The sequence below is a fragment of the Panicum virgatum genome, chromosome 3N (assembly GCF_016808335.1).
Source record: "Panicum virgatum strain AP13 chromosome 3N, P.virgatum_v5, whole genome shotgun sequence".
In the NCBI taxonomy this organism is placed as follows: domain Eukaryota; kingdom Viridiplantae; phylum Streptophyta; class Magnoliopsida; order Poales; family Poaceae; genus Panicum; species Panicum virgatum.
Window position 1 is genome coordinate 26,016,167 of NC_053147.1, and position 25,766 is coordinate 26,041,932.

At 42.2% G+C, this 25,766-nt stretch overlaps 2 protein-coding genes, 1 long non-coding RNA gene and 2 pseudogenes across 3 annotated transcripts; 4 read left to right on the top strand and 1 right to left on the bottom strand.

The window, feature by feature from the left end:
• Positions 1-4,150: 4,150 nt before the first annotated feature.
• On the top strand, positions 4,151-9,230 carry LOC120665368 (annotated as a pseudogene).
• Positions 9,231-10,320: 1,090 nt separating this feature from the next.
• On the top strand, positions 10,321-12,511 carry LOC120665370. The gene is made up of 2 exons (XR_005671153.1): positions 10,321-10,837; positions 11,950-12,511. It is a non-coding gene; the product is annotated as an uncharacterized LOC120665370 (long non-coding RNA).
• LOC120665369 (transmembrane protein 18-like) lies at positions 12,502-14,057 on the bottom strand. Its single transcript, XM_039944931.1, has 4 exons — positions 13,852-14,057; positions 13,614-13,719; positions 12,960-13,108; positions 12,502-12,864 (listed from the first exon to the last, which is right to left on the bottom strand). The coding sequence occupies exons 1-4, from the start codon at positions 13,990-13,992 to the stop codon at positions 12,769-12,771; spliced, it is 492 nt and encodes a 163-aa protein (XP_039800865.1). The 5' UTR covers positions 13,993-14,057; the 3' UTR covers positions 12,502-12,768.
• A 2,664-nt stretch (positions 14,058-16,721) lies between these two features.
• LOC120665371 (uncharacterized protein At5g49945-like) lies at positions 16,722-19,811 on the top strand. Its single transcript, XM_039944932.1, has 3 exons — positions 16,722-17,873; positions 18,933-19,136; positions 19,223-19,811. The coding sequence occupies exons 1-3, from the start codon at positions 16,848-16,850 to the stop codon at positions 19,448-19,450; spliced, it is 1,458 nt and encodes a 485-aa protein (XP_039800866.1). The 5' UTR covers positions 16,722-16,847; the 3' UTR covers positions 19,451-19,811.
• A 1,145-nt stretch (positions 19,812-20,956) lies between these two features.
• On the top strand, positions 20,957-25,505 carry LOC120667704 (annotated as a pseudogene).
• Positions 25,506-25,766: the final 261 nt, after the last annotated feature.

Genomic DNA, 25,766 nt, shown 5'->3' on the forward strand with positions numbered 1-25,766 from the left:
CCACGAAAGACGAAACGATAAGACCGGCCGACAAGTCATGTAATGATCCGGCCCGGGATAACGGCTAAGATCTACTCTACACGTTGAGTAAACCACACCTGCTAAATAACTCTCTTGCGCTTTCATCATCGCTTCGCGCAAAAAGTTCGAACCGGAGTTACTAGCTTTCCAGGGACCGGCTATTTAAACTAGTTCGGCTCCCTCACTGTTTCCAGTTTGGGACTAAGGAGGCTGTGTCGCGGCGCTACAGTAACCCCGCGCGGCCTAGTCGGCCCGTGGGCCGTGACAATCTTCCCCGTTAGAATTCGACGTCCTCGTCGAACCAGCTTACCCATACAAGACAAAGTAGCAGGATCTCTTCTCTTGGCCACGTCCCATACGTCTAGTGCTAACGATCCCATGTGCCATGTCCGTGGGTTCACTGCCAGCAGCCCATATGTGTGTCCGTCCACACATGCCGGTGGCATGACGTGAAACCCCGAGAGTATGGCTCTGATACCCCTGTAACGACCCGGTCCGGGATAACGGCTAAGATCTACTCTACACGTTGAGTAAACCACACCTGCTAAATAACTCTCTTGCGCTTTCGTCCTCACTTCGCGCAAAAGATTCGAACCGGAGTTACTAGCTTTCCAGAGACCGGCTATTTAAGCTGGGTCGGCTCTTTCGCTATTTCCAGTTTGGGACTAAGAAGGCTGTGTCGCGGCGCTACAGTAGCCGTGCGCTACAGTGACCCGCGCGGCCCAGTCTACCCGAGCCGTGACGAGTCATCTCGATGAGGAGTGGACGGCCGGCGGTGTGCCGGTGCGGCAGGTTATGACCAGTTTTTTTTTGTTTTTTTTTTGGTGCGGAAGCTTGAATTCTCCGGCCGCTGCGACTACACAAATTTGACAAGGTGTTAAAAGCTACAAAAGATACAATTGTCATAAAGAGACAAAACAAACCATACAAGTTTCATATGGTTGTCAACACACTGTATCCACAAAATCATAGCTAATGAAATTTAAGCATGTATAATAGAAAAAAGTTGGCATTGTGTAATATAGAGCTGGAAAAAGATGCAACAAGACAAAATAACAACCAGGCATAAGAAAAATACCTTCATATCAAAATTAGGTGATGCATAATACTCCATTGAGCAACTTAATTAGTAGAAATCTTACAAAATGAGTTACAAGATGAAAATCTCCAAATACAAGTTTTAAAACTCCTACGGCAAAAGTTAAAAGTCATAATAAATGTTTCAACTCCCACCTAAAGACTTTGAAGTTGTATAAGAAAATCTGCAGATCAAATAATGAAAATACTTTCTAACTTTTATTTGGATGTTCAGATCACAATCAAGATACTAACATAAAGGCAAAATGACAATTTACGTACCCATATTTAGCACTAATTGATTTTTGCGTGCACATGCACTTCCAAATAAGATAAGATGACTTGCTTTTGGGACAAATTTTGAATCCTGAAGTGATTTGTTTTTGTGGGACGGAGGGTATTTAGCCTGTTTTCCTTTGCTTCTCGTTTATTCTTTTTATTCTCTATTTTATTTCTTTATTTTAAATATACTTATAATTGATACTCAATGTAAACTAACTTATTTGTATTGTAAACTCATAAATTTGTGTGTGAAATGATTTTTTCTCTCTATATGCTAACTTGTTTAGCAGGTATAAATATGTTTATAAAAATAAATTTAACTTCAAATAAAGTTATTTATCTGTGTGTAACCAATTTGTTCGCAACACCAAATTATTTGTTCGCTTTGAAGATTAAATTGTTCCGTGATGTTGGCTCATTTGTTCGCAATATTTATTTTTTATTATTTATCCTATATAATTAAATGTTCGTGATTGTTATATTTTGTTCGTTGTATATTATTATTTGTTCATTCTGTTTAACTTTTTGTTCATAGAAAATAATCATTTGTTCGACATATTAAAATATTTTTTAATAAATATCGTGCAAACATAGGTAAGTGAGCTCTTATTTTAAAGATCTTGTTATAAGAAAGATAATGATAAAATTCAAATTAAATTTGGATGCCCAATTTTATACTTATAGCTTTTTTTTAGTTTCAAGTTTGCATACACAAAGGTGATGTCATCTCTTTTCTCTTATGCATGCAGAGAATTTTTTTCTTTATTTAATTTTTTGAGCGGGTTTTCTTTATTTAAATGAAAGTATAATGCAAAACAGTCAATCTTAAATGGGCTTAATTAGAGCCCAAGATTCTATCTATGTACGCGCTTCAGGTGACGGTTTCAAAACTATCGCTTCAAGTGATATATAATCGGAGAGGCTAGGTGTCGCTCGTGCTACAAACTAGTGATCCATGGCCTGAAGTACCTCTCACTTTTGGGCTAATTCGATGACATATTCGGCCCAATATATATTATTGTGGTTCGTTTTGTTCTCTAGATTAGGTGGGAAGTCTGACAAGTTCTATTATTTTTTACGACGAGCGCAACTTACATGCTTTTCGCTATGCGGTCTCTATCATTTTGTTTTTCTTTTCTCTCTCTCTGTACATGTTCTACATTTCTTATTTTCTTCTCCCGTTCTTTTTTCTCTTTCCTAGTTCCTTCCATCCATTTAATTTTAATTTATTTATCCTCATCATTTTATTTATTATTCTCTCTTAATTTTATTTTCTGATTATGAACCTCACATACATAGTTTTTACCTGAATTTATAATTTATATTAACCATATTTATTTTTTATATAATCACACGTTAATCGATCTATTCTTATCCTTTGCTATAGTAGTACATAATTATTTGTGCATATTTTAAGAATGAGGCATATAATATATATTCTAATTTATTTGTATTGCAGACTCATAAGTTGGTATGTGAAATGATTATTTTCTTTATATACTAACTTGTTTAGCGCGTGTATACATGCTCATGATAATATTTTTACTATGTAGTTGCATTTGTTCTTCATGTAAAATTATTTTTCTATGTGTAACTAATTTATTCCCAATGTCAAATTATTCATTCGCCGTGTAGATTAAATTGTTCGTGTACGTAGCTGCATTTATTCTTCATGTAAAATTATTTTTCTGCATATAACTAATTTGTTCACAATGTTAAATTATTTATTCTCTTTGTAGGTTAAATTGTTCTATAACATTGATCTATTTGTTCGCGATATTTTTCATTAAAATTTTGTTTGTAGTACATTATTATCTGTTTGTCATGTTTAATTTTCTGTTCATAGAATATAATAATTTATTGATGTTGTTAAAATATTTGTTCCCAACAGTTGAAAATAATTATTTAGTATTAAATATTTTTTAAAAAAATTATGCAAACATAAGCAAGTGATGTCTTGTTTTAAAGATCTTATCATAAAAAAAATAATGATGCAATTGTAATTTAATTTGGACGCACAATTTAAGATTTATATATTTTTTTGAGTGTGAATTCCCCTTGCATATGAGTGATATTATCAATTTATCTTCATCTGCACGCATGCATTTATTATTGAAAGGACTAAACATCTGTTAAGAAAAGTAATGCTCCCTCCATTTTTTATTAGATATCGTATTTCATTTGGGTACACAGACCAAGGAGATAGTTAAACACACAGTAATCTTCTCTCCTGTGAGTTAATATTTCTCGATTAACGTCACTGGCTGATTAATTCTGCGTCATAATCTCCCACGCAAGCAAGCCTGACGGGCTGACACACTCTACCTCCCTTGCATGCAAATTCATTCGCACACGCGCATGCAAGCCTCCCGCATGACATGCAAATCCGTAGACAGCTCAACGCTGCTCGCGCTTGCCGAGGCATAGATGTAGCATCTTTTAACTGCAATATCTCTTGCACCGAAGCGTTCGCAAGATCGGACTGCTAGTTGATGAGTTAATATCAGAATCGGTAACGCGCGCTTAACACAATAACACGGAAACAGTCGGAACAAAATTCTGGTAACAGGCCTGAGATTCGGCCCAGCAGCAAGCAACGTGCCCATTCTCAAATGTCTCGAGGAGGAAATTAATTTCGTTTGAGGTGACGGTTGGCGCAAATGTCGCCTGAAGCGACGTCTAACCCCGCCCGAAGGGAGGGCCCACCCAGCACCCACCGTACATCTGCTATATATACACCTCCAGCAAGGCACCACACCGGAAAGCGACACAACCGCGCCCGCGCCGCGACCACACCGCCTCCAACGCCCAGCCTCCTGCACCCGGCCGATTCGTCGAGCTCGCCCCGCCTCACCTCGCTCCCCTGCCTCCTTCCCTCCCTTCCTCTCCGCCTCCTACCAGCGGCCGCGCGCAACCCTGCATGCGAGCGCGCCGCCGCCGCCCGCAGGCGTCCGGAACGGCATGGACAAGTACGAGGAGGTTCGCGACATCGGGTCGGGCAACTTCGGGGTGGCGCGGCTGATGCGCAACCGGGAGACCCGAGGGCTCGTCGCCGTCAAGCTCATCGAGCGCGGCCACCGGGTCCGGGCCTTGCCCTCTCTGCTCGCCTCGACTCCGGGGTTTGGATTTGGGTTGGTTCCGCGGGGGTGCGGATTCGGTGGTGTTGGTTCCTTTGAGTGCTGATCAGGTCGGCCTGGTTTCTGCGCAGATCGACGAGAATGTGTACCGCGAGATCATCAACCACCGCTCGCTGCGGCACCCGAACATCATCCAGTTCATAGAGGTGCGTGCGCCGATAAGGAGCAGATATTTCTCGATTGTTTATTACTCGTTTTTGTCCTTTACTCGGTTGTATTGGGGGGGGGGGGGTTAAAAAAGACTTGTTTATGGGCTCGGTGCCGTGCTCTCGTCGTGTGAATCGAAGGAGACATGGATACAGGGGAAATTTCTTCCAAGGGGGTCTTTCAGCTAGATTTATTGCCATCTGGTGACTTCGTTCAAGTAGAGCACTGTGTGTTTGCCTTTTAGGATTTGTGGGGCAGTATTGAGCTGCTGGTTGGTTGGGCTTTAATTGTTTGCAGGGGGGACAGGCTGGTTGGATAGACTAAGCGTGTGTAATATTTATCTACCTGGCTTTTAATTTATCTAGCTAGTTACATAAGACTATTTTACATCACTTTGTTTATGGAAAGATACTGAGCTAAATAAACAAGTACGAATTCAAAAATTGATTCCCCTAAAAATCTACCCAGGTGATCCTAACTCCAAGACATCTTGCGATTGTGATGGAGTATGCAGCTGGTGGGGAACTCTTTGATCGAATCGTCGATCGTGGGCGGTTTAGTGAGGATGAGGTACACAAGATCATCATAGGTTCTTATTTCAGTATTCTATATCCTTGATGTGCTCTTCATACCCCTCACGTAGTGGGATTTTATCGCTCTTTCTTCTGCTCATTGTAGGCCAGATATTTCTTCCAGCAGTTGATCTGTGGAGTGAGCTATTGCCATCACATGGTATGGAGAAAATTAGTTTGTACTAATTACAGTGCACATATAGATATGCTTTGTTGTGGAAAGTGCAGGTGTGGTTTTTCAAATATTTACGAGTGGGGCCTGAACATATGCTTAATTGTTGTAATCTTGGCTGCTTTTCAGCAAATATGCCATAGAGATTTGAAGCTGGAGAATGTTCTCTTGGATGGCAACCCAGCTCCACGGCTCAAGATATGTGATTTTGGCTACTCGAAGGTTGGCTGTTAATTTCTCACTGAATTGGCAGTTTAAGTTCTTTGACGTGACTGCAAATGCTTAAGAAAACCAGTGGTCATTTTGTAACAGTCATCAGTACTACATTCAAGGCCAAAATCAGCAGTGGGGACCCCAGCATATATTGCGCCAGAGGTGCTTTCCCGGCGGGAGTATGATGGAAAGGTGAGTGGCAAGAATCTCTTTCTGATTTTTGTATGACAGTATATGTTGATGTTCCGTTAAGCATAATTCAAGAGAGAACATTATTTATATTCTTCATCTTATCATAACTATACACACACAAAATTTTATTATAATTACCATCTTCTTTTGCTGGCATTCACATTACCTGCAAGTACGAGCTGATTGGTCGAGTTAGTTTAACTAGTGTTAAGCTTATTCATTTTTCAAATGTTATTGAGATCTAGAATTACCACTTTACCAAACCATTTTAGACTATTGTAATTAACTTATCTACTACAAAAATTACATATAAGGGTTCTTTTCAAGATTTTCGCACCGAGCATGCCTGTTTGGTTCTTGAATTTTTGTGGGCAGTTCAATCTGGTGATCCACAGTGGTGTATATTGATTCTGGAGAATTCGTCCCCAATATTGATGTCATGTAGGAAAGAAACGTGAAATACAAAAGATACATGTATTGAACTTTGCGATTTCGATGTCTAACTTGGTCAGTTATACTCTTTCTGAATAGAAGTTTATTCATCGGTTACTGGTTTCATTGATGAACATACTTGCTAGTATATTTGATTTGATTTGATTCATCACTTTTTCGAAGCTATTGGTGAGCAGTTATAGGCTCCAGAATGAGCTACAGTAGCATTTTTGGACAATAATGCCTGGAATTCTTTCGATCGATACTTGTGACCTTTACAACACAGTGGATTGACTATTGGAATCAGTAGCAACAGTGAATAGAGGATAAGTAGTCATTGTCAGACATGGTGTTGGAATCTCCTCTCCATCCCTTGGGTTTGTGTAGGTAAGGTGTGTACCCTAACAGATGTTGACACTGGTAAAGTTGTGGACTCGTTGGCCCATGGCACATGTAAACCATTCATATACCAAGTGGCCCTTATTCTACATATCCTCCATTCTTCAATCAGTTGGTCCTAATTCTGGTCGAGTGATTAATGGAGACAGACCTTTAATGTGTTTCTCCATGTTACTCTATTAGTATGTTAACTAGATATTTTAGGTTAGTAAACTATGTATTGTCAGTACCCAGGTTCTGAATTTTCTGCTATTTGTTTCATATATATGGCATACCTTCTACAGAATCAACTGCGATCAAGGGAGTCCAGGATTTTACTTAGCTGTAGGTGCAGTTCAGACTTCATATATTATGACATGATGCCCCATCAGTCAATCCAGATAGAGTCACAAAAAAAAACACACTAGATTGATATAAACGGTGGTGCCTGTTCAGTGCTTTCAATGAAACATTGTTTCTACTATCACCAGAAGATATATTACTACCTTCAGTCATCCTTATATGATGTTTCGGACAGCAAAAAAGAACTGCAAGCAAGCCAAGCTGGCTGTCAGAAACATCATTTAGTACTAATTTGCTGTAGTTTTTGCACGGCTATCTTTTTTTTATTGAATCATGCTATCAGAATCACTAATCAAATGGGAAAAATTGTGATATGTCTGAATGCGCCATTTTTATCTTTATTCCAGAAAGTTGCACCCATATGGTTAGGGTTTAAATTATATTATTCGGTAGGAAGAACCCTTTTTGTTTCCATTCAAGAATCATCAAAGTCTATGGTTAGAGTGAGGATGATGGATCTGCAACTGACTAAGTTACATGGTCAAACCAATCGATCTATTGAAAGGTAGCATGATTGTTATGATAAGTTAAACTTGTGCGGTTTTAATCTTGTTGGGCAAGACAACAGTCCATATATAAACGAATTTTCCAAAAAGATGTTTCTAAATCAAATACATACAAGGCAGGCATATTGATTGTTGCCTGGTAAGGATTATATAGGCAGATTAACCATCACTGAGAGTTATAAACACTAGTCAGGAAAAGGATTATCTAGTCTCCTCTTCCAAAAAGCAAGGTTTTAGAAACCCTTAGTCATTGCAGGATTCTTATACTTAGCTAGATCCACACCATTGCAAGTCCACTTTATTTGAAATATACCACTGCAACTTTTCGAAATCTGAACTTCTGAAGTATATTCTTTCCATTTATTTTTGGAAAGTTGGTGATATATCTCTATATGACCTATCTCTGGTTCATTTTTTTTTGCTTAGTTTTATTGATTTTTTTTAAATTGTTAAATGGGCGAGAGGCTTGCTTTCTTTGATAGTGTAATATACATTTTTTAAAGCATGATCCAAACTGAATTGTGTGAAGGAAATAATATACAATTGAAAAGCCACACAACCATTTCTTGATCATTTACAGTTGTGATCATTCTTAATCTATTGAGCAATTACTGATTACAAATATTGTGGAATGCGTTGTAGATGTTAATGCGAATGAACTCTTTGCTTCCTATAAAGCAGCATTAGTATCTGGTGTTACATATAGTGTCAACTGACAACGATATTTTGCTAGTGTAGCTTGCAGATGTATGGTCCTGTGGAGTCACTCTTTTTGTCATGCTTGTGGGAGCCTACCCATTTGAAGACCAGGATGATCCTAAAAATATTAGAAAGACCATTCAGGTGAAAAATATGTCTTATTTCATGGATGTTCTTAATTAAGGGGATAAAGATATTTAACGCCCTAAAATTTAAATCTTTGTTTGCAGCGAATAGCGGCAATTCAATATAAGATCCCAGACAATATTCACATATCTGATGAGTGCCGAGAGCTCATTTCCCGCATCTTTGTCAGCAATCCATCGAGGGTATCTGAACTATCTCAGTTGTAATATTACTATATCAGCATGGTAGGTTTACAAGTGACTTATCTTTGATGTTGCAACTTTGAATTTGCCTTAGAGAATCACCATGAGGGAAATAAAAAGCCATCCGTGGTTCCTGAAAAACTTGCCGAGGGAGCTCACAGAAGCAGTGCAGTTATCCTACTTCAGGAGGGACAACAGTGTCCCTGCTTTCTCGGACCAAACAACCGAAGAAATCATGAAGATTGTCAAGGAGGCAAGAACCATGCCAAAATCATCTCGATCAGGCTACGGCTACAGTGACGAGTTCTCAGATGAAGAGGAAAAGGAAGAGGATAACGAACCCAAAGTGGAGGAGGAGGAAGAAGATGAGTGGGATAAGAGTCAGGGAGGTTCGTGAGAGTGAGGAGCTTGATATGGCCTCACTGCACGTCTAAATCTACTGCTTGCGAGGTGGTTGGATGTAAATAATTTGGCTTTCTTATCTTCTGAACATGGTAGAATGTATGCAATTCTGGGCTCAGTTATTGTAGTCTATTTAAGCCTTTTCCACCCTGTAATATATATTTTGATGAACTGTATGTGTGGTATAAGGTTTGTTCTGAAGGAGCAAGGTTTTGTACAGGCACACCAGATTTGTGTTTTTTGATAGGAAGATGAAGATATGCGGTTGTTTGCACTCTGCAGCAAACAATTTTGGAATTTACAAGGCATATGTTTGTGGGGCCATGTCATGTAAAAATGGTTGCATGTTGTAAATTCTTTCAAGATGAGATGTATGATTTCTTTTTCAAACTTTCATTATAAAGGGAAGCTGAAACCGGTTGTGTATTCGTGCTGATGAGTGATTTGATTGACCTCCTGTTTAATATCATCATCATTACTAGTTTCATTTAGCCCCGTAGGTTTGCTGGTTGAGTTGTCGCGACTGATTTCTTTTCCTAGTGTCACTGCTTCCGCTACATCTTAGTGAAACGTCTCTCTCTCTCTCTATATATATATATATATACACACGCGATTTCTGCACCAAAAGCAAACACCTGATAGGGCCACGTCACTTGATTGCTAACGTGCTAGCCGTCGGATCAAGTCGTCGAGCGACCCGAAGCGTCCGATCAAGTTGAATATTCATGGCAACATATGCATCTTGCATCATGCAGTTCAATTAATAAACAATATCGAGCAAGAATATTCTTGAGAAAAACTTGACTTGATGCCCTTTCTTTTCAGTTTCCTTGAGTTCCTTAAAACTCACCTGGATGTCTTTTATATCTAGATTCACCATCAAATTGAGAATTTGATTCTTCTCAGAAATCTCCCTAATTCATATTCGTTGAGAAGCTTAGAACCTCTCTTCTTTAAAAATCCTACTTTCTGTTAGTATGAGAATAATCAACCGGATCTTTTCAGCCGACTTTGATGGTGATTATGTTCACATATATTATCCACAATTACTCGCGACAGACAATCTGGTTGTTATGAAACTTATTTCTTCCGGACCCATGTCGAGCAAGGAATTAGCAAATCAGCTGGCAATGTATATACCATTAAACCCAGCTACGTTGATTAATCTAAAAACTAGCACCCACATCGGCCGATCCTTGTCCTTAGTTTATCGATTATTCTTCTTTAACTTCCTCTCCACTTAAATCTCGGGACGAGATTTCTTTAAGGGGTAGGATTGTAACACCCCAGAGGTTACTACGAAATTAGTAAAACTTAAACGTGCTTAACCCAAAACTAATTGGCTTGACTCTCTGTTGCTCGTCGTCGCCGTGGTCAAGTTGGCCACGAACGCCGCCCGCACGCGTTGCACGCGACGTGTGTCCCGTGCCCATGCCGTGCCCAGCCCGCTGCACCCTTATCCCTTCGTCCAGGTTCCTCACTCCCTCCTCTCCTTCCCAGACCACGCCGGCCCTTCCTGCTCGCCACCGCAGCCCGCCATGGCCGCCAAGATCCACTCGGCGGTGAAATCCTACTTCCGGTCATCATCTTCGACAACCAAAGTCTAGAATCGACTTTCCTCGACTCACTGAAGCTCATGCTCTCCTCGTTCCAGTGCGTTCCGCGAGTTTCCGCGCTCGTTCTCGAGCCATGTCGCCGCCGGCATGCTGCTGCTCGCCGCGAGCCGCGTGCACGCGCCCCTGTGCTGGGCCGCCGAGCGCCCCCACTCCGCCCGGCCTTGCTGAATCCTTCCATGGCCGCCCCATCGTCCTCCCTCGCTGGAGCGCCGCCGCACGCCGCCATCCCCGCCGCCGAGGTGCTGCTACCTCCGCCGGCGCCTCTCCGGTCGCCCCAACCCCAACAAGCCCACCTGCAGGTAGATCTCGCATTCCTCATGCTTCTCCATCACTCCCAGGCCACTGGCATGGCTTCCTCTCGCCGAATCGAGCTCCCGAGCACCTCCTCTGTTCCAAATCGCGTCAAGGACCTCGGCCTAAAATTCAAACAAGTGCAGGGGGTTTTCTGCAATGTCATAGACTCATAGGAATAGTGTTTCAGGGACCAAATCGCTTGAAACTTTGAAAATCCATAGAAAATAGTAGAAAAATCGTAAAATAGTAATTTAAGATGTTTTGGAATCCTTGTGAGTAGATCTATGCAGTGGAATCATAATATGATGGGTGTTAGTTGAAAATATTTGCTGTAAAAATAGATTTATGCTTGTTAATGTTTTAATGCTAGTGTTGCTTGTCTTTTTCATAACTGTAGTTATAGTGCTCTAAATGATATGAAATTTATATGGTAGGCTATTATTGTGATGTGTGTGCTGTGGTAAAAATTTCAAGTTCATTTAGGGCAGTATGACCGAGTTTTTGATTTAACTTGTTGAATGCTAAGTAAATAGTTTATAAATAATAGAAATGTGTAAAAATGGAAAATGTGATTCCACTGCCCTTGTATGATGTTATTTTGGTCTAAAAAATATAATATGGCCATGTGTTTACAGAAAATATGAAGTTTTACATTTAACTTGCTCTCACATGATTAAGTGCAATAAAAATTTGTCTGTTTTATAATCAATAAAATATAAAACCTGAGCATGTGAAATTTATGCAGTAGACTATTAGGAGTATTGGTGATCTACTGTGATTTTGGTAGAATTTATTGTGCACTTTACATGTATGATCATATATATATATGCCTATATGTCTTATTATCTAAATAAATTAAGAAAGGCTTTAGATAAATTAATTTGGGGTTGGATGCTATGTTTTCTGGTGATCATAAGTCATGTATGACATGTTAGATGTTGCTCATGCAACTCTTGTTTAAGCTTGATATTATTTGCATGTTTGCTAAAGCTAGCTCATGACCTTCATGCTTATGGATGCTCAGTCGTGACCTTGTGTCTGTCGTGCTTACTCTTTTGATGCATTGTCTATTGTACCTCTGTGCATTCATACATATGTATTATTGCACCTCATTTAGGTACGATAGATGAACCACGTGAAGGAAGTGATATTGGAACCGAACACGAAGACGATGTTTGGTGGACATATCCAGATTGTTGGTGAAATTGAACTCAGTGATGGCATGGTTGCCATACAACATAATGAACACACTGGAGAAATACAAAATGAGAGTTACAACGGGATGGGTGATAAAAACAACTCAGAAGGGAACGTGACATCTGTTCAAGGCAATGAAGGAAATCATAGACAGAGAGAAGAGCCATATGCAAATAATATCGGTGATGCCATTGCCCTTGTTAGGAGATCCATAAACCAGCTCACACGGTCGCAGGGGAAGTCGGTCTGGTTGCTTGCTTACATTGCTGTTGTAACGTCTTGGCCGTTGCTTGGGACCCTAAGTTTTTTCCTTTTTAGGAAACGGTTTAGTAATTCTCTTTTATCTAAGAAGCTGAAGAAACTGTAAACATTGCACGTACACAAATGTGTTTCTTCTGGAACACGTCAAATCCTTATAACATCCATTAATACATGTATGTATGCATCAATCCATGGTAATAAAAGATCCAGCTGAGACATAATAGCATTTGTGGTTTTCCTTGTGAGGATGCTTGCAGAGTTTGTTCCATGAAGGTTAGGTTTGCGACTCTGTTGATTTCATTGAAATTACATCCCACGTCAGAGTACATTTACAACCGAAAACACGATGGTACATATGCCAAATCTGTTTTCTCATGTAGTATGCCAACTATAACTATTGTAGTTCATGACCAGCAAGAACAGTAGCAATAGACACCCATTAAGTGCTAGCACGTCCAGCATGATTTGTTTTCTGCTCTCAGTCCTGCTTGTCGCGAGCAAGTCGAGCCCGGTGCCTAAGCTCTGCTCTCTTCCATTTCACCATCAACCGGCATAATGCAATGAGGCTGCTAACCTGGAATGGTAAGGAATACATCATGAGCTGAATTGCAATTAGACAGGTTATAATGAACAGAAACTTTACATCAGGGCAGGCAGTTTTTTACTAACCACACTGACAATAGATATGAAGATAAGAGGTCCAGACCAGATGACAGAGATGAAAACTCCAGAACGGTCAAAGTAATTCTGACTGGCAAAGCTCTTCCAGTGCTCTCCCAGGTATCTGTTCATCTTTTCCGCCATATACACTCCTGAATCTGCGCAGGCAAAACCATGAACCCATCAACCCAAAAAAAGGGGGCAACATCTCCCAGATAATGTTGATTGTTCCTCAAAAGGAAATATAATGTGGACTAATATTCATACTATCACTCGATTCTAACTTTGAAATCTAGAAGAATAATGTATGCCATAATAGCATCAATTCCCTCAAAGGTATATAGAAGATAGCAGGAAATTTATGTGGATTCAAGGAGCACACTTGGGAAAAATGATCAATTTTTATGTATGTCGGCAGCTCGAGTGAGTTAATGCCTACTAATGTGGGAGACACCAATTTTTTTATTTACTTGGTGAAATTTGCACTGAGCAGCACACTACTAAATTTGCACTGGTTAATATCCTGATCACAATCAGTTTATCAAGAGATTTGAAAATACAAATTTACAAATCGGGCAATTCTTGCTCCTCAACTGAAATCCACCAGTCCATATACAAGGCTTGCTGAGTAAGAAATAGAATATGACAAACAGTAGAACTCACAAGCAAGGAACAACAGCAACAGCTGAAAGTTAGCGTTCCTCCTGAACCCGACGGCGGTGAGCAGCAGAATCACATGGAATGCCATCAAGGACATCAGCCATGGCTCCTGAAACAGTCGCACATTCAAAGCGCAACGCAACACACGATGTTTGTTAGCTTTGAAAGGGAGAGAGAGAAAAGAGAACGAGATTTCGGTGATCCGGATGCGATCTCCTATTGGGGGATTCGGGAGTGATACCGTCCAGTCGACGGCGCGGACGAAGGCGCGCAGGTTGTCGGCGGCGGGGCCCATGCCCCGGCGGAGCTCGGAGGAGAGCGCCTGCACGAGACCAGACACCTGGTCCAGGTGCGCCGTCATGGCGGCCTGAACCTCCTCCATCGGGCTACGCGCGCGGCGGAGCTCGGACTGAACCGGAGAGTTCGGGAAAGGAAAGAGACGAGTTATTTGCGGTTATAGCCCTCACGAGTTTGTATTTTGCACATTGTTGGCATACCCCTCAGATCTGAATCTGATCTTAACTTTTGAGCGTTTATCTTTGTGCATCCAAGACGTTTTTCTGAGCGAGTGCCAAGTTTTTAATATGAATTAAAAATCTGAGTGAATGGGAGTCCATTTGCAACCCTAACCTAATTTTATTGACCTGGTTGATCACACATGGTAATGATACGGTGAATTGGCCACATAAAATGGTCAAAATTTTGAATGCCCAATTATCTTGAACCTGCCAAATTCATCATTCAACCTCTGTCTAAAGACGCTTGCCACTCGCACTAACCCTCTAGTTCCAAATCTTTGTTCCGGCATTTTTTTCTCATTTATACCTTTTTATCTTTAATTTTAGAGAAATCAGCTGAATTAAGTGTGTGTCAAGTTTATAAATCAAGATTTTATACTCCTTAACATCAAGGTATGGCTTACCCCTATCCCTTAGTAGGACGGCGGACATGTTCTTTTCACGTGTTGATCCGTACCCTGCTACGGGATCAGAACTCCACAATCACAAGTAGTTGGACGGATAGGAGAGGATAGTCACGCACACATTCACCATTGTGTCAATGTGACAATGTCCAGATCCAATGTCATCAATCTCAAATCCAGCTCGACTATGAATCCTCACTGCATCCATTCGTTCAAAAAAATGAATCCTCACTGCATGGTAGTAATCAAATCTAGTGTGCTTCGTCCTCATGCGTCGTCCGCCGCTATTCACCCCGTTCGGCAGGCTGGAGCTGGAGGCTGGAGCTGGAGTTGTGTGAGAGAAAAACACTGTTGCCTGGCTGGTGGCTGGAGGCTGGAGCTGGAATTGTGTGAGAGGGAAATACTGTAGAAGCTGGAGGCTGTCCACCAGCCGAACGGGGTGATTGAAGCTTGGTATGGCGATGACACCAGTGGATCTTTGTCTTGCGCAATCGGTGCTGCTTGTGGATCTGCCTCACAGTGCTGTGAGTTTGAGGGAGGGAAAGGAAGCTGTGGAACGAGAACGAGAGAAATGATTGATGTGAGAATGACGTAAGAGAACAGTTGAGGTTAATTTATTGTGTATGGAATCTATACATATACACGGGTCCATGGTATATATATAGGTTATGTGATATAATTCTAGCTACACTGACGTGCACCTCAGAACTCGGTGCACAGTCAGTACAACCATGGGATAAGATGATCTCCACCACGATATCAAGGGAGTATAAACTCTTGATTCGTATGGTGGAGAATGGTCGCTTTCAAGAGCAAACTTGGTCGCATAACGAAAAATTCAATGTTCTATCATTCCGTACCTGATAGGTTGGGTTGGTATCGACAAATGCAACTTTATGCATCTACTAAAAATAAGAGTGCACGTTTCAGAAAAAGAAAAAGATTATACAAAACCTAATATGAGATGGAGAGCCAGGATGTCTTCTCGAAGGGGAGCCAGGGAGTACCAATGAATTTGCTTAATTTATTTTTCTTATCTCTAGTTTTGCCAATCCACTATTTATCCTATGCTGGTGAAGCTTTGGTAATCTATTTTATAAGAATTGTATAAATTCTTGCTTATAGAAACTACAGCTACGTAAAGAAAGTTATCTGTGAGTAAATATATAGTTAATACAAGTCTGAAATGACGAAACTTATATGAATTTAGCTATTTGAGCAAATTTCTTACTGAGATAAGTTCCCTTTGTGGACACCCCTAATAATATTTACGCAAATATTATGTATCTATAAAACTCAAAATGTCTAATTATTTGAGACGAAGAAAGTAATATTTAAATTAAATCAATTGCTCATCGTTCCAACAATATTAAGCAATCCAATTACAGCCAGGGTAATTCGATCGCACTGCATTTGGTGGCCTGTGCATGTGCAATTCACATTTTTCTCCCTGCATTTACAAAAGGCAAAATAGGCAAAATCGTTCCTGAACTTTTGCGAAAGAGTCAAGTTCATTTCTGTACTTTTGTTTGAGTCAATTTAGTCCTCCAACTATCAAATCTGGGGTTAGTTATGTCCCTCACCCAAACTTCTGTCAACAGCATTGTTAACTCAGCAAATTGGCGATGGAAAATGACCCAATTGCCCTCCCTCCAGCGCCCCTTCCCCCACCGTAAAAAAAAAAGAAATAAAAGAAAATGAATGGCGATATAACCCCTCATCTGCACATGGCGATGGAATCTTTGATCAGCAGTGAGCATACATGTCTTCCCCAACATCTAGATAGATCACTGGAGAGAAACGCCACACGTGTATGACCGGTAGTGCCGTTTGTGCTTTCAGTAACTCACGGGATGTGAAAGGTGAACAATCGATCACCAATCTTCTTTTAATCTTCTTTTTTTAAGGCAGCCGTTCGTTTTCTTTTTTTTTTATGGTGGGGGAAGGGGCGCTGGAGGGAGGGCAATTGGGTCATTTTGCATCGCCAATTTACTGAGTTAACAGTGCTGTTGACAGAAGTTTGGATGAGGGACATAACGGATCCAGGTTTGATAGTTGGAGGACTAAATTGGCTTAAACAAAAATACAAAGATGAATTTGATCCTTTCACAAAAGTTCAGAAACGATTTTGTCTATTTTACTTTTACAAAATAGATAAAACCACAAAAATCTCAGATCCGATCCAAACCCAACGATCAACCACTTCGCACAGTCGCAAACTCGCACGACTCTCTTCCCATTTCCCCCCCTCACCTTCCCCACACGGCTGCGCTAGCTCCCTCATCGTCTTCCCCAGCACACACACCTCCTCAGCCATGGCGGCGCCGAGCTGGATCCGGCTCCGGCCGCCGCGGGCCGCCCTCCTCATCCTGCTGCTCCTCGCCATCAACCTCACCTTCTCCATCGCCGCCACCTTCGAGGGCTTCGACTCCGACGACCTCCCCTCCGCGGCCGGCGGCCTCGATGCTGACGATGACGAGGAGGGGCTCGACGGCGTCGACCTCCCGCCCCCTCCGCCCATCTCCCTCTCCACCTCCGCGCCTTCCCCTCCCGTGACGACGACTTCGGCGCCGAACCCTAACCCCGCCACGCCCACGCCTCCGAAGCCGACCCCGGCGCTCGATCTCTGGGACGAGGACGAGTTCGAGGGCATCCCCGTGCCGGAACCGATCTCCTCCGAAGACTCCGCCGCGCCGGCCGAGGCCGCCCCTTCAGATCCCTCCGCGGAGGCGGAGGCCGAGGCTGCGCCGGCCCCGAAGAGGACCCCGGCGGAGCTCCTCCGCGCCTTCTCCGTTGAGATCGCCTGCGTCAGCTTCCTGATCTGCTTCGTGCTCAACTACTTCACGGGGAAGAAGCAGAACGAGAACATCGCGCTGGCCTGGGCCACCAAGTTCGCCACGAGGGACTCCATCTTCGACAAGAACTTCAGCCTCCTCGGCACCGGGGATGACAAGGACACGCCCCTCCTGCTCAAGGAGGGCCAGGACGTGTTCAAGTTCTACGCCAGCGGGAGGCGCTTCTGCCAGGGCATGCTCGCTACCATGGAGATGCGCGCGCGGCACGACCTGCTGTCCAAGTTCGTGGAGCTGGTGTTCCCCAGGAAGGACACCATCACGTTCGAGGTGGTGATGAACGAGGACGCCATGGACCATGTGGTTCTGGCCGTTGCCAGGAAGAAGGCAGCCAAGACGATGCAGAAAGAGGAGAGGGATTTGCAAAGGTTTGCCAACGTTCTCACTTCGGCACCCGCTGGGAGGAAGTGGGTGTCGGATGAGCTTGCTGTGGTGGCTGAGTCAAAGGAGGTTGCTGGGGATATGATCACTGAGGCTGTGCTTGACCAGGTGAGACCATACCTCAGTTCAGAATTCTGGTTTTGTAGATTCATGCAAGTAAAGTTAGATACTTACAGTATGTTGCTGACTTTATCAATATTTAATGAACTAACTAGTGTAACCGTTGAATCTCTTTAGAGCTAGCGTAACTGTTGAAGTTTTGTAATTGAGATAGCATCACAATTTTTTAGTTTTTTTGCTGTTTTATGAAATGCTGACTTTGGAATGTGGTTGATGTGCAAAAATTATGCTAGTAATAAGATTGAATCTTATAATTTTGATATGCAAAATGAGCTCAGCTTGTTACTTAGGGAAAACTGGCATCAATAGCAATTCCAGTGGTCCATGCCATTGCCCCTATCGTTCTTTACAGGTAGCATTTTGTTTCAATTGTTTGTAATAGGTGGTGAGATACTTTGAACTGATGAAATAGATTAGCCTTTGTTTATGTATGGAATTGTATAAATGTGGATCTACAGTAGCATCTGGGTAGATTTTGACTACTTTTTATTAATTTTGAACATGCCATTTTTTGCCCTTGAGTTTATTCATTCTGAGAAAGATTTTGCGTATGGTGTGTTTGTCTTGGATATTTTCTTGCTCTGTCTTCTTTTGGATATTGATGAAACCCTTGTGCCCTTATGTGAACAAGGAAATAATTGAAGTAGCTTCTGTTTTTAATGATTGAAGTAGTAGCTTCTGTTCTTAATGATTGAAATAGTTTCAGTTGTGTAATATATAATACAGTTACAAGATTACTGGTACACTGCTAATGAGATGGTTTGGTAGACTTTGGCAAGGCTCAACTTAGCTTAGCTAGAAATCTGTTTTAAGCTGAATTAGTGTGTTACTGTATTTACTGTAAAACAATAAGTATATCAGAGGACCCATGTTTGTTTTCAAACATCATTAACCTTTTACTGGCAATTTTATATTCATCTTTGGAGGTCGGACAATTAGGAGTAACTAGGACAAAAAAAGGTTGAGTGGACCAAAGAAGCCAATGCAACTGACTCACAGTTTATCTTGTATGTATTGTGCCTTACTGTGCTTCTAATGATTCTCCAGGTCCTTGGTGAGAAGGCATTTGAGAAATTTGGAAAGTGGTTCATCTCGCTTCATTTTTCAGATCAATTGGCAGGATCCTACAAGAAGGTCCTCACGTTCAAGTTTGTACTGCCAGATGCAAGCAACATGTCTGAGATGACAAGATTGGTTGCTCTTGTGCCATACTACATTGATCTGGTTGGACGTTATAAGCTCAGCTCGTATGTGAGTATCCTCTCCAACCCTTCTTAAAGTTCATGATCTTATTGTGGTTATTTACATCTAAAGTTTTCTGTCAATGCTGTTGGCAGGCTCGCTCGAAAACTGATGGAGCTAGAACAAAGGCTGCTCAGGAGGCCTTCAGGGAACTTCAGAGTGCCAGGCAGGAGGCCCTGCAAAGGAAGAAGGCCGAAAAGAAGAAACTTATGGAGGAGGCAGAAGCCAAGTTGAGCGCCGAGGCACTCCGAAAGAAAGAAGAAAAAGAAAGGGCTCGGCAGATGAAGAAGTCTGGACCCAAAGTGAAAATGCTCCGTTCTTAATAACGTCAAGAATCTATCATAGCTCGAGCTTCTGCTATTCACTCAGTTGATTAGCCTATAGTTCAGTGCCTGCTAGACTCTCATTTATGTTCCAATTTTGGGCCATCGTGTTGCCCTGTTGTGAGAATGAGCAAAAAGGATTGAGGAGAAAAGAATCCTCACAGGTGTTTCGGCTTTATGGATGCGTGCCAGAGAGATCTTAGCCCAATTTGCCCACGATAGTTCAGTCACCTTAAAAATTGGCAATGCAGCAGCCCTGTTGTAAGAAAACTAGAACTTACATGATCCGCTGTGTAGAATGTTGATAGAATTATGATATGAAGTTCAATGCTTGGGTTACATGCATTCATGTTTGAGCTAATTTACTGAAGAGCATCCGATTTATGTGTTTGATTCTTTTTTATTCTCTCCTGCTGGGAGTACAGCGGGGATGACCGTTATCTCTGGAAACTAGAAACTGATGCTGCTCGATTGCTGATTCTGCAAAATATAAGATGTATATGTATGTATCTGCGACTAGTCAGGTGGCACCAGTGAATGAGATTTCCCTGGAGAAGAATCCCGAATTGATGTAGAACCCTGCTGAAATTTATCTTCTTGAGTCAATTGAAAAGCCAAATGACTTTTTTTGTGGCTGGGCAAAGCAATAAAACTTGGGATCAGTACGAAGGGGTCTTTCTCTGGGATCCGCTTCAGCAAAAAAAAAAAAGATCAGTACTATTCACATCGTTTTGCTCTTTCACGAATTATTGCCGTTGGATGCTGAAGGGACGGCGATCCGTGTTGGACGTTCCTCGGAAGTAGTTTTAAGTATGTTAGAGAATCTGATTCCCACTTGAAAACCGAGCGCAGCCCAGCCACCTCGCACCCACGCGCCACCAGCCGCAGGGCCGTATCTAGGCCCGTGCGGGCCGTGCGACCGCACAGGCCTCTAAATTTTAGGACTTCTAAAATATAACGAGTATACTATGTATAATTGAGTTATATTTTGATCTAATACGAAGCAAACTGTAGCCTAAATATATCATAGAAGAAGAAATATGCCGCTTGACCATTGTCTTTCAATCAAATCTGCAGATCGTAGTGCAATCTTTTTCGCTTCCACTATAACCGCTCGCCAGGCACGGCACAAGTCACGTCTGCACTTCCACCTTCCGGATTTCACTGGGCACTCGCAGGCACAACAATGGTACTAGGGTCCAGTTCATAGTTTCGCACAGGGCCCTCGAATTTGCCGGTACGGCCCTGCCAGCCGACAGACAGCCGCTGCTTCAATGGTCTCCTCCTCCCTCTCCTCCACCCCGTGCTTCACAGCCTTCACCCTCCCCACCAAAACCTCCCTCAGCACAGGCTCCGTTCCATTCCCCAGGTGAGCCGTCTGACCAGCAGGCAGCAGCGGTCCCTTTTGCTGCCTCTGCCAACCTTCCTCCGCCGCGCCGTCGTTGCTGAAGGCTGCTGATCTCTTCTATTCGCAGGGCGAAGGAGTCGCGGAAATGCGGGGCCAGGATGGCGACGGTGAGGGCGGAGGCGGTGGACACGACCATCAACCCGCGGGTGAGCGCGCTCCGCCCGTCCAAGACCATGGCCATCACCGACCAGGCCACCGCGCTGCGCCAGGCCGGCGTGCCCGTCATCGGCCTCTCCGCCGGGGAGCCCGACTTCGACACGCCGACTGTGATCACCGAGGTGAGAAATCGGGCCCTGCGTTCTCAATAAGTTCCGTAGGCGAAAGGGAAGCGGGAGCCGGGAGAGCAAAAACTAGAACAGCTGTATCCTGTATCCCTTCATGGTTTGGTAGCGCTTTGGTCTAGATTGCGGATTAGTTTAGATCTTGGTGTAATGCATGTATATCCTCCTAGAGTTGGTGAACGTTCTAGCCAGCTTAATTGTAAATACCTTAATGATGAATTCTTTCGTTGATTGAAGTAACCACATTTTCGTTTGGATCATAGCTACTCTCAATCTCAGAACAGAGCTCAGGGTAATGCATTTTGCTGACATTGTTTGTAACTGTGGGAAGTCGAGGTAAATTTTTAACTTAGTTGCTTGGGTCCAGGCTGGAATGAATGCTATCAGGGATGGCGCCACAAGACACATGCCCAATGCCGGGACTCTGGAACTGAGGAAGGCTATCTGCAAAAAGCTTCAGGGTGAGTGTGGACGGATTCCTTGTTCCCTGATTTGCTACATTGGTTAAGGAATGTTCACTTTTGGTATTCAGAGGAGAATGGATTATCCTACAGCCCCGATCAGGTGTTAGTGAGCAATGGAGCCAAGCAGTGCATTACACAAGCTATGCTTGCCGTATGCTCACCTGGTGATGAAGTAAAGCCCACATCTCTCTGCCTAGTTCTTTAGGAGCAATTTTCTTAAATACCTGCTTGTTAATCGCTTAGGCGCATATGCTTGTCTGTTGCAAATATTTAGCTACTTTGTTTGGACACATCCTTACACTTAGTTAAAACTGCAAATTCCACAACTTGCTAATTGCTACAACTTCTGAACATTGAAACTAATAATTTGAGAATTATGCTGATTCCATGTTTTACACTGCAAATATGTTTAAATGCAATTATTTATGGGTTAATCCATACTCCCTCCGTCCCAAAAAATAAGTCATTCTAGAAATTCTAGGACAACTTAACAAGAAGGTAAAATGACCATGTTTACCCCTATATATTATCCATATTTGGCACTAATTGATTATTACATGCACATGCACTTTCTAAATAGGGTAGGATGACTTGTTTTTTCCGGACAAATTTTGGATCCTAGAGTGACTTGTTTTTTAGGACGGAGGGAGTATGATGCAAACACTATTATAAATATATGTGCTTATTGTTCTTGGAACTAGAATGCTCTGCATTGTGTTCTCTAAAAATATTGTCTCGCTATATTGTTGTAGGTTTTGGTACCTGCTCCATATTGGGTCAGCTACCCTGAGATGGCTAGACTGGCTGGTGCAACGCCAGTTATTCTCCCTACAAGCATATCAGATAATTACCTGCTAAGGCCAGAATCACTTGCCTCGGTGATCAATGAAAATTCAAGGATCTTGATTCTCTGCTCTCCATCTAATCCAACAGGGTCTGTTTAGCCTAAGGAGTTGCTTGAGGAGATTGCTGCTATAGTCAGGAAGCATCCTAGGCTCCTGGTTAGCACTCAGATCATATTATATTCATGTTATTTTAGAGTTGAGACCTTTTCATCAAAACTTCATCTTGACTACTGGTATATACCACATTATTAATGTTTCCTTCCAGGTTTTATCTGATGAGACCTATGAGCATATCATCTTTCAGCCTGCTAAACATACAAGCTTTGCTTCATTGCCTGGAATGTGGGAAAGAACATTAACTGTAAATGGCTTTTCTAAGGTAATTACCTACTTATTGTTTTTCTTTATTTTTTTCTGGATCAATCAACAAGGCTGTAAGAAGAGTGACAAGTGTGACCCAAAACCAATTTGGGTTCATGCATAGAAGGTCGACCATAGAGACGATTTTCTTAATACGACAATTGATGGAGGGATATAGGGAGTAGGACTTGCACCTGGATATGTACGGGGATGCGATGATGTTGTCCAGATATGTGATGGCGACACCACTGACTTCCCTATTAACATAGGCCTACATCAGGGGTCAGCATTGACCCTTTATTTATTTGTTTTGGTGATGGATGAAGTCACAAGGGACATACAAGGTGATATCCCTTGGTGTATGCTCTTTGCTGATGATGTGGTGCTAGTTGACGAGAGTAGGGCAGATATTAATAGAAAGTTAGAGCGGTGGAGACGCATGTTAGAGTCGAAAGGGACAAGTGATGGCCAGAAGGATACCTTTCGGTGTTTAGGATTAGTGCTACAAAAGGATGACAACATTGATGAAGATGTAAGACATAGAATTTCAGCTGGCTGGTTGAAATAACGTCAAGCTTCTGGCATCCTCTGTGATAGGAGGGTGCCACAGAAGCTAAAATGTAAGTTCTATAGGACAGCGATTCGCCCAGCGATATTATACGGTGCTGACTGTTGGCCTACAAAAAGGTGACATGTCCAGCAACCGAGCATAGCAGAGATGTGGATGTTGCAGTGGTGTTGCGGGCACACAAGGAGAGGTAGAGTTCGGAACGAAGTTATTCGGGATAGGGTCAGAGTGACACCAATTGAGGAGAAACTTACCCAGCATTGGTTGAGATGGTTTGGACATGTCCAACGGAGGCCTCTTGTGGCGCCGGTGCGTAGTGGGCTTCTAAAGCGGGTCGATAATGTAAAGAGGGGTAGAGGAAGACCTAAATTGACTTGGGACGAGGCAGTTAAGAGAGACCTTAAGGATTGGAATATCTCTAAAGAGGTAGCTTTGGATAGGAGCGCTTGGAGACTAGCTATCAGCGTGCCTGAACCGTGACCTTTGTTCCTTGGGGTTTCATCTCTAGCCTACCCCAACTTACTTGGGACAAAAGGCTATATTGTTGTTGTTGTTGAATAAACAGGGCTGTAAGGGTCCGTCTGCAGTAGCCCATGGGTCCTGAAAATTTCAGATAACAATTTAGTGGCGAATGGAACTCAATAAGTGAAGAAGCAGATCTCGTTCATTACATTCTGCTATATTCAAGACCTTATTCATGGTCCAGCTAATATTTTGAATATCTGATGACAATATGTTTTTATAGGCTTTTGCTATGACCGGTTGGAGACTTGGATATTTAGCTGCCCCTAAACATTTCGTCTCAGCCTGTGGAAAGATCCAAAGCCAGGTGGGTACTCATATCTCTTTTCTTTCACTTAGAATGATGTCCAGGTCATATTTGTTTTTCAAGAACTTGCCTGAGCAAGCACTTGTGTCCAGGCCAATATTAGCTGATCTTATACATACTCTCTGTCTTCTCATGTTCAAGTGCAGTCTATAATCATTTTTGTTCTCGATTCTTTGTGGCAATGCTAATCTTCTAACTTATGGATCATCTCACCAAAAGAACCTGATTTCCTTCTTGTGTTTACATCCTGATTAAAGTTCACCACATTTTCCTAGCTATTTAGACAGCAGCAGCCAGTAGCTCGCTCCTACCCACCATATTTAAAAGGACAGCAACCTCTATCATGCACCACTCGTTGTGAATGCTGTCTCGTTATCACACATTGACACATCATCTTCTTGTAGAAACTGAATTAAATTTTGAATTGTTTATCTGGCCCTTGTTTATCGCCCTGAGCCCTGATAGTGCCTTGTTTACTTCAGTACACCTCTGGGGCCAGTAGTATATCACAGAAGGCAGGGCTTGCGGCTTTGAACCTGGGTTATGCCGGTGGTGAAGCAGTATCAACCATGGTAAAAGCATTCCAGGAGCGTCGTGATTACCTTGTAAGAAGCTTTGGGGAGCTGTCAGGAGTCAAGATATCAGAACCTCAGGTATGTTTACAATACTTATCGAGAATATATCTATAACGTCTATACCAGGAAAGTATCTAAGTTTCAAGTTTGCAGGGAGCCTTCTATTTGTTTATCGATTTCAGCTCCTACTATGGTTCTGAGGTGGAAGGTTTTGGCACTATCAAGGACTCTGAGTCCCTCTGCATGTTTCTGTTAGAAAAGGCACAGGTAAGTAATTAGTCCGATTTTGAGTACATCGGTATGAGATACAATCATACAAGAACATTCACAGGGCTTACTATGGATTGTATTATAGGTTGCACTTGTCCCTGGGGATGCATTTGGAGATGACAAGGGTGTTCGCATTTCATACGCTGCAGCTATGTCAACACTGGAAACTGCAATGGGGAAGATAAAAGAAGCGATGGCTCTGCTCACGCCCCCTGTTGCCGTTTAATGAAACCAACGTGTTGCTTGGCCTCTGTGGAGTGTGGACCAAGAGGCTTCTGCAATGGTTTATCATATTTAATACATTCTATTGATGTAAAATAGGATTCATTTTCGTTTGTTCTTGGAAAAACAGATTTGGCTATCATTTGACTTTGTTTCGTTATCTGTAATCTGAACACTTGAATTTATACTTGTTACAGTGAAAATGAACTCTATAATGTTTTTTTTACTTGCAATGGAGAATATGTCTCCTTTATTTTGACAACTTGAAATCGTGAATGCTTCATAGTTTGTATGGACGCCACACTCATGCACAATTGTGCATCCCGGTGAGGTCTTGTGTGGCAACAAGTTTTATTTTATCACTCAAAAGTATTGCCAGCTGCGTAAATGGACTTAAGATTTGAGCCTCGATAAGCAAATTATCCCACGACTCTACAATCACAACATATGTTCCCCGGAAAGGGGGGAATAGTTGGACAGTAAAACTGTAGACA